This window comes from Sceloporus undulatus, chromosome 2, assembly GCF_019175285.1.
Source record: "Sceloporus undulatus isolate JIND9_A2432 ecotype Alabama chromosome 2, SceUnd_v1.1, whole genome shotgun sequence".
NCBI lineage: Eukaryota > Metazoa > Chordata > Lepidosauria > Squamata > Phrynosomatidae > Sceloporus > Sceloporus undulatus.
Window position 1 is genome coordinate 75,738,000 of NC_056523.1, and position 19,398 is coordinate 75,757,397.

At 41.1% G+C, this 19,398-nt stretch overlaps 1 protein-coding gene across 1 annotated transcript; it reads left to right on the forward strand.

Moving 5' to 3' along the window:
- TUSC2 (tumor suppressor 2, mitochondrial calcium regulator) lies at window positions 1–12,120 on the forward strand. Its single transcript, XM_042453418.1, has 3 exons — window positions 1–258; window positions 4,145–4,265; window positions 9,038–12,120. Exons 1-3 carry the CDS (start codon window positions 92–94, stop codon window positions 9,101–9,103), a joined length of 354 nt encoding a protein of 117 aa, XP_042309352.1. The 5' UTR covers window positions 1–91; the 3' UTR covers window positions 9,104–12,120.
- The last annotated feature ends 7,278 nt before the right edge of the window (window positions 12,121–19,398 follow it).

A 19,398-nucleotide genomic window follows, 5' to 3' on the forward strand; every position in this document is an offset into this window, starting at 1 on the left:
GCTCCGTGGCGGTGGGGTTGCTGGGGGCCGGAGTCCCCGGGAGAGCGATGAGGCCGCCGCCTCCTCCTCCTCCTGCTCCGCTGTGAGAGCGATGGGCGCCAGCGGCTCCAAGTCCCGGGGGCTGTGGCCGTTCGGGGCCGGCGCGGGGCCTGGCGGGTCGGAGGGGCCGGGCGGGGAGCAGGCGCTGGCCCGGGGCGGCGGTGGCGGCGGCGGCAGGGGCCTCTGCTCGGCTACCCCCTTCGTCTTCACCCGCAGAGGGTAAGGCCCCGGGGGAGAGCCGGAGTGGAGGGCTTCCAGGGCAGGGAATGAGGGAGGGGCACGGCCGACAAAGGGCAGCCCTTGCCCGCAGGGAAGCCACGCTTGCCCCTGACAGAGAGCCACTGGGGAACACTTGCCCATAGGGAGACATGGGGAACACTCAGGGAGTCATAGAGTTCAAAGAGGTCCATTCGGTCCAGCCCCATTCTGCCACGCAGGGACTCTCTATCAAAGCATCCCCTGGGACAGGTGGCCATCCAGCCTCTGCTTAAAGACTCCGAGGAGGGAGACTCCACCTCACTCCGAGGAAGGAGTGTGTCCCACTGTCCAACAGCCCTGACTCTCAGGAAGTTCCTCCTAATGTTGACCTGGAATCTCTTTCCCTGGAGCTTGCATCCATTGCTCCATTGGGTCCTAGTCTCTGGAACAGCTGAAAACAAGCTTGCTCCCTCCTCAATATGACATCCCTTCAAATATTTAAACAGGGCTATCCTATCACCTCTCAGCCTTCTCTTCTCCAGGCTAAACATCCCTAGTTCCCATAGGGAGTCATTGGAGAATACTTGGGAATGCTATGGGCAAGTAATCCCCATGACTCTCTCTGGGCAAGCCATGCCCAACATTTCCCTATGGGCCAGTATTGACTTGGAGACGGGTCCTTCATCAGATCAAGCCTCAGCTCTCCTTGGAAGCCAGGATGATGAAACCAAGGAAGGGTGACCAGACGTCCTCCTTTTCCAGGACACATCCAAAGTTTCAGACTTCTGTCCAGGAATGATTCCAAAATGTCCTCCACTTGAGTAGGACTAAGAAGCATGGATTTATATTTACATGAGTGTTTTCAGCTTTTGTTTGGTCATGGCCTACATTTTTCTTGAATGTCCTCTGTTTTGGGATGCCCTGCCCTCTGACCTCGCATCACCCTGAACTGAGACTGTCGTACTTTGGCCACATCATGAGAAGGCATAAGTCATTAGAAAAGACAATAATGCTAGGAAATTAGAAGGCAGTAGAAAGACCCCATGCTAGAAAGACAGACTCAATCAGGGTAGTCATTGGGCTGAATTTGCAGGGCTTAAGCAGAGCAATGGAGGACAGGGGTTTTGGTGATGCCATGAGTCAGGGTCCACTTGAGGGCCATTAACAACAAAGAGCTCAGGGACACAAGTTTCTTCATTAATCACTACTAGGAGAGTTTGTTGTTAGTGGGAGTCAACACCCAGTTATGGCCACCTTGTCTTAGGGTTTTCATGGTAAGATTTGTTCAGCGGTTTGCTATTTCCTTCCTTTTAGGGTGAGAGAGTAGGACTTGTTCAAAGTCCTGGCTGAGTGGGGAATTGAATCTTGGTCTCAGGGCGCCCTACTCCAGTGCTGAAACTACTACTAAGTACATGTGTGTGTGCCTTTGAGTCACTTATTAACTTAAGGTGATCCCATGAATTTCATAGGGTTTTCTCAGAGGTGGTTTTGCCAGTTCCTTGCTCTGAAATATCACCTGGTATTACGTTGGTGGCCTCATCCCAGTACTAACCAGGGCTAGAGTGTCTTTAGAGTGTTTAGGCCAAGACTACTACTAATACCTTCCAGACAAAGGGCATACCATTTGTCTTCTATACAACACCTAGCACACCTGAAAATAAAAATGGAAAGTAATGATTGTAGATGATGGTTCCAATGGAGAGAAGTGAATATTTGTTTCCAGTTCATGTTTTTAGATAATGGTAAGACAGTATACGTATATGGCTGACTTATTCCTTCTTGATTTGAACTTTGAGAATCCACTGGGTATCTAATATTATCAGCCATGCTTTGTTGCCTGAGACCTGGGCACCCCAAATTCTAATATTCCCAAGCTCCTGTGACACAGTATTTAATGAAACTGTTGATGCCATGCCTGAAGTTTCTAGCTATAGCAGTCTGCTGTGTAACACTTTTGATGAGGGCACTCATAATTTGGAAACTCCTGATTTATATAGAGAGAATTCAAATTTAGGCAGATTACAAAGCCATCTGACCAAAGGTAATGCACCTTAGCAAACTGGGAAACAGTATCTACATCAGAACAAACTGTTTCTTTGCCAGTTCTTACATTAGTAAAAATGAATTTGTACCAAGATCCTTACTTTTTCCAGAGTAATGACTGCCATTTAAATCTCCACTCTTGCTTGGAGATTAGCCAAGTGTTGTTTGAATCAAATGCAGTTACTGACCTTCTGTGAAAGTTTATTTATCGTGGAAGTGAAAGTATTAATTCTGAACTGTATAGGCTTAGCTATCCTCTTTCATTTCATCTCCCCCATCTGCTCTATTCTGCTTGCTGTTCATCATTAAGTAGAAAGAAAGAAATGGTACCAGTTCTGAAGCGTGAAGTAAATCTGAGAATTCCTTTGGGTTTTCACATCTTGCAAAAGGAGAACAGAAATGCAGCAAGTCTGTTAGGTTTGTGATTCCGAATGTTGCTTTGCTGGAGAAAGTGAGGCTCCAAGTGAGGAATGGCTATATTTAGACTTGGCAACATTCTGATTTATGAATTTGGGCAGTACTTAAAAGTGGCAAAAATATGCTTCAGACCGCAAGTTGCTAGTGAGAGTAGCTGACATTTACATAGCAGGAGTGATGGTTTAATCATCCCAACCAGTCATTTTCAAAATACATCAAGAAAGCAATCTCAGATCTGTCATCCCAGTTGTTTTAAATGCTGGTTCTGTTTTAGAGGTACAGCCATTATACTTTAATGTACATTTATTTTACTATAAAGTAAACTTGCTATGAATTGAGAGCTTGTGTCTGATGAAAATGGCATAGTTCCACCAAACTCACTTTTTAATACAGATAGATGTTCTTGAAGACCTTGCAGACATATGGCAAATGATGCGCTGAAGTATGATGGATTGTGGTCATCTGCTTCATAGCATTCCGTTTCTTGGGTGTTTTGTCAAAACATGTGTTGTGGAAATACCCACCTACTCAACATATTCCAGAGGTGGAGGACTTAGCATTTCCAGCTGGTGTTGCTCTTCAGCTATCACCAGCCCCTGGCAACACAGCCAGTGATCACAGAAGAGGGGAGTTGTAGTCTTAACAGTGTTTAGAGGGTCACAGATTCTTCTGTTGTTGTAAGCAATTAAAGACTCAGATCAACATCTAATAGATACAGTATCTTTTAAGTCTCTGGGTTATCTGCTCACTCTCAGGTACTAACATGACTTTCATTGTTCTCTTGTTGGTCAGTAAGATGAATGCTTGGAATTGATTGCTAGTCATAAGCCCCCAGTACCCAGAGAGTATTCTAAACTGCAAGTGGTTACCCACCTAGCATGCATGATTTGTAAGCTTCCATTAAAACAATGTATTTCAGAACTGAGCAGGAAAGTTACAAACAGCTTATCTTTTGCAGGGAGCTGACTGCTTGGATGGTCCCTTATTGTGCCCATCAACTAAGGGAAAGAGTGCTCTATGGAGGGCAGAGAATATAGTTAACATCAAAAGTGAAGCTCAGGCTTGGTTGGACATAAGGCATCTAAGAAGGCAAAATACTGCTACAGTGGCCATTCATACGGAGTTCTTCATCTTGGAGTGCTAGTGTCTCAAAATAAATTAAAGGATCCACTTGTATGGTTTTTTGAAAATCATTGAGTTTCACCATGCAGGGTTCTAATATCTGCTCTGCTTAGGGGGTTCATTTCTGCTTATATGTGGCAATTGACATGTACAGTGATATCCTAAATTAACCTTACCATTATTGTACAGGGAAGTGGGAGGTAGCAAGAAGTACTAGCTGCCTGACTTGCAGATAGGAATCAGTTCCAGCTCTAGAGAACAATTCATTACTTTCTGCCTCACTGATACTTTTTTCTGACTGTTTCTGTGTGCTTGTTTTTTGCAGCTCTATGTATTATGATGAGGATGGCGACCTTGCCCATGAGTTTTATGAGGAGACAATAGTCACCAAGAATGGGAGGAAGCGAGCTAAGCTGAAAAGAATCCATAAGAACCTGATACCTCAGGTAACACAATCAGAAGACAAATGGGTGGCTAATATAGCTTGGATTCCAGCTAACTTTTGGACTTGTAGAAATTTATCACCCATCAAAAGGAGTCAGTGGTTCATTCTATAGTGGTCAGCTTGAAAACATTACAGATATAAGGCTAGGGGCCTCTTATCAGCCTACTTTCTTGTTTTTTTCTTTGTTTGCTTGATTGTTTTTACAGTATACAGACTGAAATAAGTGTGGCTTTAAAATGCTTTTTGAAGTTGCTGTGATCGCTAACTGACATCCTTGTCGGAACAATGAACCACGTTGTCTCCCATGAGCTAATGATGGAGGTTCCAGATGAAAAAATCCTAGAATAGGGCTACATTTTGCTAAGATTCCTTGTTAGAGTCTTAGAGGATTTCCTAATGAATGAATGACAGGAGCATACTAAATACTTTATTATTTTATTAGTTTGACCCTACCTTTTCTACTTTCACAGCAAGTTAGATAAAACATGTTAACATCAGTCGTTTTGTTTTTCCTAATAGATTTTCTTTTGTTCATTTTGACTCTCTAATAATAATATGACATACTATGGCATAAATCAACAGGCAGAGATTTTTTTAAAAGACAGGCTGATTTCTATAACTCTTAAGAATTTAGGTGAGAGGAAAGTATCATAGAATCATAGAGTTGGAAGGGACCGCAAAGGCCATTGAGTCCAATCCCCTGTCATGCAGGAACTCTCAATCAAAGCATACCCAACAGATGGCCATCCAGCCTCCGTTTAAAGACCTCTAAGGAAGGAGACTCCACTACACTCCGGGGGAGTTTGTTCCACTGTCGAACAGGCCTTACTGTCAGGAAGTTCTTCCTAATATTGAAGTGGAATCTCTTTTCCTGCAGCTTGCATCCATTGTTCTGGGTCGTGTTCTCTGGAGCAGCAGAAAACAAGCTTGCTCCCTCCTCAATATGACATCCCTTCAAATATTTAAACATGGCTATCATATCAACTCTTAATCTTCTCTTCTCCAGGTTAAACATCTCCAGCTCCCTAAGTCATTCCTCATAAGGCGTGGTTTTCAGACCCTTCACCATTTTAGCCGCCCTCCTTTGGACATGCTCCAGTTTCTCAATGTTCTTTTTGAATTGTGGTGCCCAGAACTGGACACAATATTCCAGGTGGGGCCTGACTAGAGCAGAATATAGTGGCACTATTACTTCCCTTGATCTAGACACTATAATTCTAATGATAAGTAGCTGCAAGCCCCCCTTGTGGGGGCAGTTTCATGGCCTTGAGATAAGAAAGCATTAGAAATATACAAAAAGACTCCCTAATAATAATATAATAATAATAAACTGTTTATTTATAGCCCGCTTTTCCTGGGTGATCAATAGGTGTTGTTGTGTGCCTTCAAGTTGTTTCTTACTTATGCACCCTTAAGGTGAACCTGTCACAGTGTTTTCGTACAAGATTTGTTCAGAGGAGGGTTGCCATTGCCATTCTCTGAGGCTGAGAGAGTGTCACTTGCCCATTGGGTTTACATGGCTGAGCCAGAATTCGTACACTGGTCTCCAGAGTCATATTCCATGCACAAATCACACCACTCCACTCTCTATAGACTCTCACTACACCACTCACACACTTTGCTAAATATGAATGTTGGTCTTGCAGGCTCCCTCAGCAAAGGCAACGGTTTTAGTGCTCCCAAGAGAGATTTGAGGGGTTCAGGTCAAAAGAGGAAACTTAAGAAATTTCACTGGGATGCCTAAAGTAGATTTTTTATATCCTAGCCCACATTCAAACCATGGGTAGCTTGACTTTGAACACAGTTCAATAGGAGAATGACAAGAAAGTTAAAAAGTAACCCTTCTCAGGCATGAGTTGTCGGTCTAGAGAGGCTAATTAAACTCTGCCCCAGTTAAAAATATTGCAAAATGTAACAATGAATGTGACAGTGTAAACAAAAGGAGGAGAATTTGGGACTTTGTAATGGATAAAAAAAATGCAGTAACAATGGATATGGTTTTGCAGAATTTGGTGTTCTTGGAAGATGCTGAATTGAATATCTAATGTAGGACAGACATTTTAATACTGTACAGGGTACTTGGAGGACCGCCTCTCCCCATATAATCCGCCCCGCACACTCAGGTCAGCCGGGAAGAATTTGCTGAAGGTCCCAATTGCACAATATGCGGCGACCTCGCAAAGGGCCTTTTCCATCTCAGCCCCCAAAATATGGAACAATCTTCCTGACAAGCTCCGTTCCACCACCTCCCTGGATCTTTTAAAAAAGAACCTTAAGACCTTTTTCTTTCACCAAGATTTCCCCCCATGAGATGCGATATTATGCCCTTTCCCCCCTACTTGCACTGACTTTTGCAATGTTTTTTGGATCTTCAACTTAGCTGGCTGTGTAATAGTTTTTAATATGATATTTTAATTACTTATATTGACACGTATGTATTTTATGTTGGAATTTTAATCTGTACGCCGCTTTGATCATCGCGGAAAAGCGGGATAAAAATAAAAATTATTATTATTATTCATGTTTGTAAGAACTGGCTATAACATTAGATTTCCTGCATGGCAGGGGGTTAGACTGGATGGCCCTTGCGGTCTCCTCCAATTCTATGATTCTATGATTTATTGGAGCAAATCGGTATTAAACTGAATCCAGTTACAATGGCTGCCTCAGTAAATAATAGTTGGCACTGGTTGGATGCATCAAACTGGATCTGGACTGCAGTGAACATGATGTTTATTTATTTATTCTTATTTATTATCTATTCGGTATCCCTATATTGATTTTTTCTGACACCTTTTCATGAGATGAAAAATTTCAAAGCTAAGGATAGAGAAAACAAATGGCATGGGACTAAATGTTAGCAGAGACCTTAGCAAAGGTCTTAGTATAGCAGACATGCGCTTAACACGTTCAGTGTAATGAGTGACCTAATTCTGTCCTATGTCCTCCAGTGTCTTAGTGCTACCTTTTGCCCTGGTGTCATAACCTGGTTTAGCTTTGCCTTAACAAGAGGCTGTTCTGTTCATGTTGTCTGCTGGCATACAGTACAGACTGTGCTCCCCCCGCCAATGGTCTACAGTTAGTGTGCCAGGTAACACTGTGGCTAGGTGTAAAAGGTTCATTGAAATTACAGGCCTGACTCACCATCCAGTGATACTTGTAGCCATTGTGTCTGTGTCAAAATAACCTTTCTCTCAAGAACTATGAATCCCCTCTCTTAGTACAGTTTCTGCAAGCAAGCCTCATAAAAGATTATGCTGTCCTTTTTTACTTAGTTCTTTGACAGTGTTGGATATCAAAGTCTTAAAGATCTTCTTGCCCTTGCATTTATTTTTCTCAATAAAAGCACTGAATTGTATCCAGTTTGGTATTCTGGCTGTTAATGTTTTTATGGGATATAATTATTGTGAAAATAATAATAAAATTTATTTATATCCCACCTCTCTACAAAAAGCAGTCGGGGAGGCTTACAAAGTTAAAATATGCAGTCCAAACCCTCAACCCATCCCCCTTAAAGGACAATTAAACAGTGTGGAATTAAAAACATAAAACATATGTTAAAAAGTTATGTTGATCCCTAAATTGTGGCCAGCAGGGCAGTGGGAAAAAGGAAGGCAGGGCTAAAACCTCTTCCACTCTCTAGTGATGCCACTTCTAATATCATTATTCTTCCTCTCTGTCCCCCATTGGTGGAGAAACAAAGGCTAAAACGTTGTTGCATTTTGTCAACAATTGCACTTTTCCCAGGGTCACACAGTGGTGATGAGGTGAGGCAGGCAAAATCTTCTGGGTCTGAGAAGCCTGTGTCTCCAGAACATTGCGTCATGTCTTCTGCACTTCCAGCTTTCTTCCTTTTGCTGTGACTACCTAGGCCTGTGTTAATGTGGCAGCAAAATTCCAGGCATAATCTTGATGAAGATCACTGGGCTTGGGGTGTGAAGGAGGCAATTTCTTCAGTTCTCAGATTTCTAGTGGAGGATGAGACATTGATAATGGTTCACATCTATAACTCTGCTGTTTTGCTGTGTCCACATTCCCTTGGTACCTTTGCTTGCTCCTTTTCTTTGGGTGTTTAAACTATTTCTGAATGCTTAAGGCAAAATGCTTATTTGGGGGCAGAGGTCTCATTTTGCTCTCTCATGGCTGCATCCCTGACTGGGTCAGAGTATGTGATGTGAAGATTGTGGTTGGGTGCCCTGCAGTTTTTGAAAACAACAATCAGCTGTTGAAAATGGGGACTGAATTGGATTAAATCAGGGTTGGGGAATTGAAGAAATGAGATTAATTACTGTTTTCCAGACCAAATCTTTTAACCACTAATTCCAAAGTTGCTATTTGCTTAGCAGGGTAAACCTTTACATCAAATAGTAGAGGAGGGGATTTCTGATAGGGACACTTGATGCAAATTTGACCCCTTTCCCTGTGCCATGTCTCTGATCCAAATCAGAGTTCTTGCCCTCACAGCTTCTTTGATCTCTGTTGTTATATTCTGAACAAAAGTTATCTGGAAGGCAAGTTGGTCATACCATCTTATTCCCCAATCATTTTTCTACATAAAAATGTCTAGTTTCTAGGTTCTCATTCTCATAATAATCTTGAGAGTCCCATTGCTTTTGTAGGCTCTACAGCTGTTGGGGTTAAGCAGGTAGCTGTATCAACACAGTCAGCATTGCATGTCACTGTTTGGTGTTACTCAGAGAGAATTTGTAGCCTGATCTGGAGAGCATACCAATGTATCAGTATCTCACCCATGTTGCATCTTTCTCATTACAGGGCATAGTGAAATTGGAGCATCCTCGGATTCATGTGGACTTCCCCGTTATCATCTGTGAGGTCTGAACCATGGGGGAAGTATGAACAGTCACAGTGTGCTCTTAATGCACCTTACTTGCCCAGTTTTACTGTACCTCATGTAAACCATCCTGTGTGGCCACGTGTCCCTACAGAGTGATGGATCTGGAGCACAGTTAAACGTTTCACTTTGAAGCATCTTTACTAGGAGGAAGTAATACCTGCTGCAGTCTTCAAGCTGGAGAGCAATCAGGAATAGCATTGGCTTGGGATGTGTGTAGATAGGACCTTTGTCAGATGAGATGTCTCACTTCACTTAGGAACCTGCTCAAAATTTCCCTCATTGAGTCCAGCAACATCCTTCTGGTGGGTGTTAATTGACATTTAGTTGTCAGCAGATTTAAGTGTCTTGAGACCCTAGAGAACCAAACTTCATCTTTTCCTGACCAGATATGCTGTTTGTTGAACACCTTAGTCAATGTCTGCAAAAGTTGACACTGAAGTTTCTGTTTATGTGCTGTAGATGAATAAAGGTGAGCAGCAAGTTTTTAAGCTTCTCCCTACCTCCTTCTAAAACATGGCTGAATACCTAATGCTTCTTGAGAGGAGCAAGGAGTGGTGACATCCAGTGCTGCACTTAAGAGGCAAGCTCAAGCTTTCTAAACCAGATTGAAACTTGAGGTCTCTGCTAAAACAGGTTGCTCTATGGAGATCTTATTCTCTTTGTCACATCTCCCTAGGGACTTGCACTTTTTTCATCACAGGCTATATCTTTTTCAGTTTTACCAGTCAGAAAATTCCACTGACTAGCACCCATGCTGTGGCAGATCAGAAGAGGCAGTTAGCAGCAGCAATATCTGAGCAATGTAGTTTTTCTGTTTAGATTTATTTAGCAGGCCAGTTCATGGAAGACATTTGTACAGCGGTGGTTTTGTTTCTAAGTTATACTCCCTCTGGTGATCTACATCCTGTTGATGTATGAGAGTGCAGGATAGGTTTTTTAAATTTTCTGATCTAGGTATAGGTAACACTTATTTTCTTAGGTTACATTGTCAACAGTAAAAAAAATGGTGTTGCTTTGATCAAGATGGTTGCCAGCCTGTTCTTGACACCTTTGGCTGTCACACTCTCTCTGCACATAGTCATGGAGTTCTTTTATCTTCCATTGCAGCCTCTGTCACTGCTTGGATTGGGTTGGGTATTGCCTAGTGTGGGATAATGTAGCACAATTTGAAGGTGAATTGAAGAACCATGCTCCTTTCCCTCCAGGGGCATATATGTAACTTTTGGATAATAGAGCCACAGAGTACCAGAGTGGTATGCCTGCCTCTTCTTCCCTGTTTTCTTTCTTTAGAACTACATGCCCATAAGACCCAAACAGGCAAAATCCTGTCATGTCACTCATATAATTTGAAGAGAATTTCATATGCAGTGTACAACAAGGAGACCTTTGCCTGCTTCCCTGTCTTTTCTACCAACCCTTCAGAATTTGTATAGAGCTTTAAAACTGGATTGTGGTTGGCTTTAACTGTAGGAAGTTTGCTCATTGCACATCATACGTATTTTGTTTGCCAGAGCATGTCAATGCCTTTCTGAGCACTTCGGGCATTTGCTACCTCAACATTTAATTTAATCACCTGGTACAGAATTCAGCCAGAAGCATCAATAAATCTGGACCTGCAAGGAAGTCATATTTAGGCATTCTAAACCAGACAAGTAAGAGTGTGTAACCTATGTAACAATGCTGACAGAGGCTTTTGAAGTCACTGGCTGTCATCTTCCCCACGTCAGACTGTGGTTCTCGTTTCTAGGTCTTATCTTTACTGGCCCTGAGGTTCGACTGCTTTGCTATGCAAAAGCTTTGCTATGAATCTGAAATTCTGGAATGACACTTATAAATGGAGACTTATATCACCTGCAGATATAGGGCATCTGTTATACTTCCACGCACCCACTCCCCATGCACTGAAACTTACCATTTGGTTTAGTTTCAGCTAGATGCTGCTGCTGCTGGTCAAATGACATCATTATCCTTTAGCAGGAAAGGAAATTTTCACTGCCATGAAACAAGAGCATGCCCGGGATAGAGGTATGTTTACAACTCTCCTTGGCAGATGGAGTATTGTGTTGCACAGTGAGCTGTGATCTCAAATCAAGGGCACTAAAACTTGCTTATTCTTGAGCAGTATAGCTGAAAAGGGCAGAAACTGCGGTTCAGTGCGCTTGCTCCATAGCTAGTTGAGAAGAAGCAGTTTCTTTATGTGGAGTGATGTAGATATTCTACACTCCTTTTTGCCTGAGACTGGAGTAATGAAGTATCCTGAGGCTGAAAGGCTCACTACTAATGCCCTTCCCCCTTATCTACATCTCTTAAAAGAATTGATTTATGGTTTTTCCCCCCTTGGCTGCCTTCTTTCTGACCAAGCAGATAGTGTGTGATCAAAAAAAATACTGTGTGATGTTGGCTCACCACTTCCCGTGCTTTGGCACATTCGGCTGGGAACTGGGGTGTAAATGGAGTCTCTGCCCAGCAGAAGCTTCATTTCTGTTTGGCTTAAAATCTCCTAAGAGGTGGCAGACTCCCTGGAGCTAACCAGCAGCTGCTCTCAGGCCAATTCTCTCAAAGGCTGGCTTGCCCACTGGGACTGCAGCTGTGCAATTAGACTGCTTGATTCTACGATCCCTTTGATGCTGTTTGTATCACTGCACTTTCTGGAAGCCCTGCTCCTTTGCAGAGCAGCACCTGTTGTCAGGGAGAGGGCTTGTGGAGACTGGCTTTATACAGGACAATGCTGATAATGTGAAAGCTTGTGTAAATAATATACATATATATATATATTATCACAATTGTTGAAAAAAGCAAAAAGTTATATTTCCTTTTTTTATGATTCTTCTGTGCAAATATGGTTGTGTAGAAGACCTGAACCCACTAGCACTACACCTCCTGTTCTTGTAGCATAAGTCCGAAACAAATATGTATAATATTTATGGTTTGTTTCCTCTGCCTTGAAGTGCATTTGTTGAATTTTGTTAAATTTCAATAAAATTATTTGTAAGTCCCAGAACATCCTGCTTTTTTTTTTGACATTCAGACTGTAATATGACAGTGTGCCATACTGGGTCTAAATCAAAATAAATCTCTGCCTTTCTTGTACAGCTCTTCCAAGTAAGCCACCTCAGGCAACCTTGCTAATCTGACTAAAGGTTTAACCTTATTTTTCTGAAAATCCAGTATCCTTGATTTGTGTGTCTAGGCTAAGAGCAATGCAAATCTATTTAAGAGCTGAACTAATTTTCTAATGATGAAAATTGTATCCTGAATGTTTTCAGAGCTTAAGCTGAGTTGTGTTTAGAAACCAGTTTGTAAATAGAGAAGCTGGCTATAGCTTCCCTCTCTTACAGTATATGCAAAATTAAGCTCATCCCCTTACTAACCAAGCTTTAAACAATTTTGCTGCCATTGTATAAGAAGCTGCAAAGTGGAATACACCTGCTCACACTCCAGAATTCCAAAGAAAAGCACCCACATACCTCTGTCTGGAGTGACTATTTTGTGGACTCGGTTAGTGTTTGGTGAACAGTTATATAGAACCAATGACTAAATACAGTATAGGCTAGGTAACTGTTTAGTAATGGGAGAGAGCATTTGCTTACCGAGGCTGCTAATCTGCAGTTGCTTGAGTTCTGCAAATCCTGAGTTTCACTAACCAAAATAAAATTACACATTAGGCAAAACTGTTCATAGATATATCAGTACAAACTTGCCTGTAAAATCAAACAATAGGCAGATAGTAAAGACAAAAAAAGTATAACAGTACATTTTTTTATATATAGGGTCCACTTGATTACATGCTAATTGGTTAATCTTAGACCTTCTTTATCTTGCTGCAACAAATGAACATGGTTGCTGTTCTGGAAACGTTTAGTGTGAGCTGTCTCGGGTCCCATATTGAAAAAAAGCAGGATATAAATATTAGGCATACAGTCAGTTCAACTATTGGTGGTTGGCATATAAAGCAGTCTTACTCTGTGTTCTAACAGATGTACCATTAATCTTGTTTTGTGGAATAATTGCATTAACTTAATCTACTTGTATAACTATAATACCTACAGTTACTGCTTGGCATCATAATATATGGACAAATATCCTTCATAGTTAACTGCAAAAAATTTCACTGTCAGAATATAATTTAGATTTGCTTAGGTAATGGTAAAAACAAACTATTAGTGATGTTCAACATATTAATGTACCCAAGATGGCATTGTAGATGGATTTAACAAAGGTGAGAATTATGAAGTGAGGAAGGAGCTGGAGATTCATGTATGCTAGTGATGACAATCAATGTATGTGTGCTAACTGTCTTCAAAACAGTTCTGACTTATGGCAACCCTATGAACAAGGCATCCTATCCTCAATAGTGATTCAGGTCTTGCAGACTCAGCTGTGATTCCTTGATTATGGTCAATATACCTGTATTGTGTCGGTCTCTTTTCCTGATGCCTTCTACCTTCCCTGTTATTACTGTATTTTCTAGTGATTCATGTTTTCACACAATATGACCTGAGTATTACAGCCCCAATTTAGTCATTTGTCAGATTTCAGGCCTGATTAATTCTAGGACCTACTTATTTTTCTTTTTAGCAGTCCACAATATCCACATAACTCTTTTCCAGCACCATGTCTCAAATGAGTTGATTTTCCTTCTACATGTTGAGTCTCCCTTATCCAAAATGCAAAATATTCCAAAATGCAAAATTATCAACATGGATGGCTGAGATAGTGACACCTTTGTTTTCTGATCGTCCAGTGGAAACAAACTGTTTCATGCACAAAATTATTTTAAAACATTGTGTATAAAATTGCCTTCAGGTTATGTGTATAAGATGTATATGAAACATAAATGAATTTCAGTTTGGGTCCCATCACCAAGATTATGTATATGCAAATATTCCAAAATGCAAAAAAAACTCCTAAATCTAAAACAATTCTAGTTCCAAACATTTCAGATAAGAGAGTCTCAATCTGTATCAGCTTTCTTCATTGTCTAGCTTTCACATCCATACATAGAGATGGGGAATACAATAGCATGGACGATCCTAATTTTAGTATTCATTGAAAGATCTTTGCACTTCAAGACCTTGTCTAGTTCTTTCATAGCTGCCTTTCCAAGCCCTAGTCTTCTGATCCGTTGGCTGCAATCTCCTTTACAAATAATGACTGAGCTAAGGCATGTAACATCTTGAACTATTTCAGTGTCTTCATCATCTGGTTTGCAGTTGGCCCTGGCTGATGTAGGCTAATATGGGATGGGCTAATCTGCAGGAGGGCCAATCTACAGATGACTAGTTTACCAGTACTGTGAGCTCATTGTAAATCATCATTGGTCATTCTTTTTGTTTTCTTAATATTCAGCTGTAAACGTCTCTTTGCACTTTCTTCTTTGACTTTCTTCAGTAATCATTCCAAGTCTTTGCTATTTCCTGCTTGTAGTATGATGTCATCTGCATATCTTAAACTGTTGATGTTCCTTCCTCTAATTTTCACACCTCCTTCCTCCAAGTCTAATGTTGCTTTGCATATAATATTTTATTTTCAGCACACAAGTTGAAGAGATGTGCTGATAGAACGCAGTCTTGCTTGACCCCTATCTGTTTCTCTGTATTCTCTCCAAACAGTACCTTCTTGGCTCACAGGTGTTCCAATAAATGAAGCAAGGGTAGCAGTATAGTATCTTGAATCTAACCAGACCAGTTGGTGCTACCTGACTGTAGGATGTTCAGGGCCAATTATGTGCTATGATGGCAAATGCAGGCTAATATGGAACCAACACTAATGTCTGTGTCCTGTAAGTGATTTCAGTCTGGGAAAGATGAATAAATTTTCACATTATTTTATTATTTTATTTCATAATGCACTCTCTACGTGGAAGGGATCTCTGTGTGAGAAACCAAATCTTCTATGCAGTTCATCATTATATTCCAAATGCTCTTGTCTATATTGTTGAATGTACACACTATATCATACCCACTTGTACATTTGTTACCTATGAACTTCACATAAGATTCATATAATACAAGGAAAGTGATTTCCATGGGGTGGGGGGCGCAGGGTGCATAAACTGCACAGGTCCCGGATGATTCTGGGAGCATCCCTGAGAATGAGAGATGTACTAGAAGGAGCTACAGCTGTTGTGTGACTTCAAGTTATTTCCGACTTAAGGTGGTCCTAAAACAAGCCTAACACAGGATTTTCTTGGCAAGATTTGTTCAGAGAGGGTTTGTCTTTACCCCTCTCTGATGATGAGAGAGTAGGACATAACTAAGGTCACCCAGTGGGTTTCCATGTCCGAGCAGGAGTCATAGCCCAACACTCAAGCCACAACACCACGCTGGCTCTTAAGGAGAATGCTACTTCAGTCCAGAAGAGGGCAGCTTTCAGCTGCTTTAAGTGTGCTCTTCCTACTTCAAACAACTGCTGCTGTTTAGATTTTCAGTTTAATTTCTGGTTTATGTGATGGAGCTATGAGTGTGGTTTGGCCCATCCAGCCCAGACAATGAGTGATTTGTTCCAACTTTGCTGTGTCCTGTGGTATTTCACCCTCTGGTGAGAGGTTTCCTTCGAATTGTGAAATATGACCGACTTCTGCTAACCAAACCCATCAGTTTCTGGCTGCTGTGGCCAGGGAAGCTCTATAATCAAGTTGTGGGCTCACTTCTCAGGAGCAGAATAGAGTTATGACCAGGAGAGTGCTCAAGTTACTATTAATGACAAGTTTTTGCATGGGCATGACATGGGAGAACTGCAAAAGCAGGTTTCAGTCTCCCTTATGGCCATTTAGCTTTCTGTAGCACAACAGGATGCATGATTCTTTAAGTTGCTATTGACCCATTTTAGTCTCAGTAACTTAAGAAGATAAAACTAGATACTCTAATTTTTTGTATAAGCTTTAAGAATTGTATGAACAGGACTCTTTGTCAAGCAGAGGACATCTGTGTTTTGACCATTCAGAAAAGACTATTTATGCCAATTTAGGATTGGAGGAAGGTTTCTAGGGGTAGTAAAAATCAGAGCTGGTACATGGACTTCACTTTGTTCACTCTTCGTTCAGGTAGGCAGTTTTAACTGCAAATTATTTGCTCCAGTGGCAGGATTTAATACAGTATAGTAAGTCTGCAACATTTATTCAATGGATTAAGTTGTAATTTTTTTAAAAAATTAACCATTTTAATTTGAATATGTATTAATGCCATACCAGCTGCTCTCCTAGAAAACCATGTGTGGTGCAGGCACTTTTTTAACTGAGGTATTCCTCTTTTTCTCACACACTGGAGGAAATGCTTTTTCAGATGATGCTGTGACCCAGAAATGTATCATCTAACAACGGATAGTGTTTTCTCCAGAACCATACGATAGTTTTTGCAATCATATGTTCATTCCATTCCAGGCATAAATCATTCCATTTAATGGAATTGGAATTTATACAATTGATTAGTGTTCCTATAACCAAGTAAGAATCCTATTAAATATCCCTGTGCTCCTGTTGTACCTGAATTCTTTTCTTTTATACAAGTATTGACCTCAATATATGACATTACATTGTCTGTGTCCCCCCACCCCAACTATCTTAAACTTTTGGATCAGGGGAAACTCCAAGTGGTGTTGAACTTCACCTCCAACACAGTCAATGGTTGGGGATGATGTGAGTTCCAGTCTAACAACATTGAGGGCCAGGGGTTCTCAATCCCCAGTTTAGAGAATGACTGTCATGATAGCAAGATCCAAGACAGAATGAGAATCAGCATTCAGAAATCTTCTGTAGCCTTACAGCACGTTCTGCCCATTCTTTAGGTTCAAGAAAGAAAAGAGTCCAGTGTGCTAAAGTTCACTGCTTCTGAAGTCTTACATGTGTCATACTCAGCATTCATTGTGTTGTAGTAGTATTTCTGGCATGTATGTTGCATGTGTTTGGTATACTAAAAAGACTTGCGCATATTCAATCACCCAGCATCAAAAGAATCCTTAATTTGAGTCTTAACATGTATTTTCACCAGTTTCTCTCTGCATTTTACTGCACCAAACAATGGAAATATATTAATTGTATGAAGCATAAAGTAACTTATTTTTCAATGTATGCCCCCAACCCCCCTGTTATAACTAACCAATTAGAATTTTAGTAAGTAAAATTCCAGATCTCAGATTAAATTTAGTTAATCTCAGTTTTGAGCAGCACTCCTGTATTCTGTACACTGTCGCTGAACTTCTGCCCAGATTTAGTCTGTTCCTAGTGATAGAACCAGCATAGCGTAAGGATTTGAGCACTGGTTTGAGCATTGGACTCTGGAGACCATGGTTTGAATCCTACTCGACCATGGAAACCCACTGGGTGATTTTGGCTAGTCACACACTTTTAGCTTCAGAAAACCCCATGATAGGTTCACCTTCCAGTTGCTGTACCATAAGTCGGAAATGACTTGAAGGCCCACAGCAGCAGCAGCAACAACAACAACAACAACAAAGCTGCCAGATAGGCTTTCCTTTTAGTTCCAGTGCTTGGTTTTGATCATGGCAAAAATACCTTCAGCATGTCTGAAATGGCTTTCAGCCAGCACAGCCATAACACAATACCCTTAAGTTATAATGTGATAATGTCATGTTAATATATTTCTGAAGCACCTATCCCCTCAATATATTTCTGTATATATTTCTAAAGATGAATGGATACATATAATAATGTATTATTTATCTCAACTTATCTAACCTATCCATCCACCTCTCCCCCTTCCCCAAAAGGGGACTGAGGTGGCTTATAGTTAAATAAGATACAATTAAATTAAAACCACTGAAAAGTTAAAATACAGTTTGAAACTGCATTGATAAAAGAAAATACAGCACCCACTCACTCAATAAAGCCCTTTCTTTCCTCACTAAGTGAGCTCAGTTGCCAAGAGCCCACTCAAATATCAAAGTCTTTGGCTGCCAGTGGAAAGACAGTTATTAATGGTTTGACTCCCGTACTGCAAGATCAGAAATCACAGAGGATTTTAAAAAAAGTCCCTGAGATGTATAGCAGTCTGAATATGGAAATAAAATCTAGAGGTTTTGGCTCAGCTTTCGTTCCCCTCCAATGCTTACTCAGTTCTGATAATATGAAACAAAAGCCTGTTGGCTTTAGGATTTGTGCTGTGTAACTCTTCTTACCCACAAGGCCTCTGAGACCCTGCTGGGTTTTCTGAAGGTCTTGCCAAAGTGAAAGGGGAGGGCTTTCCAGGAACCATTAAAATACATTTCCACATTCACCCCACCTCCAACTGTGGCCTGAGTAGATTGGAAAGATTTGACAGTTCTCCTGATTTGAAACTGAAAAGAGACCTCCCTGGTTTTGGTGAGTGATGCATCTGATCTTTCCTGATGACAAAAGGTGGTTTCACTCTCAAAGCGCACCTGCTGTGCTGTGAGACTGGACAGGAAAAAGCTATCCAAGCTCCAGAAAAGAGACTTGCCCTCTGCATTAAAAGGGTTTACTTCTGGAGGAGCAGCAAAGAGGGGTAGATGGAGCCCGCCCCACCACAGTACACTAGTATTGCCTCAGCACTGGATCATGTAAGAGTATCGAGGAGCAACTCATTTGGAAATATGTCTGAAGCAGAATTTAGAGCAATGCATGCAGAGGGAACAGCCTTGGCCACAAAGTAGATTCCAAAAGATATACTATGTCAATGTAATTATTAGACCAACAAAACAGGCACAAAATTCTCAGTGCAAGCTTTTGAAACACACACATTTCTTCCTCAAAGGAAAATGTTTTTTAAAAGTATGCAGGAGAAAGGGTTGAGGAAGAGACTGTCCGCTGAGTCTGCATGTTGTTTTGAGATGGTACGAAGGGTCTGTGCAGACTGTGAAAGCGGGCTCAGTGAGAACAACAAAGGCAATAAAAGAAGAGTGCTAAAATTTGGTTCTGCATTTGAAAATACCAAAACACACACACAACTCACTCCTCTTTCTATCCCACTGTGCAAAGCTTGCAGGCCACTTTGTAGGAAGACAGTTGTGAGTCCCTAAGAAAATTTGTGTCTCTGCCACATTATGCAATTATACCAGTTTCATACCACTTAACAGACATGGCTGCATCATGTGGACTCCTGGAATCTGTAGTTTCATGAGAAATTCATAATTATCTGCTCTAGTGCTTCACCAAATTATAAACAGCCATGACTGTTAAATTGCCATAATTGTAAAGTGTGAAAGAGTCACCAGCCCCCTTCCTGGTTGTTAGAACCAGCTAACATTCTGAAATGCCACTAAAGGGATGTTACTAATTGTTCTAGGTTGTCTTCTAGATGAA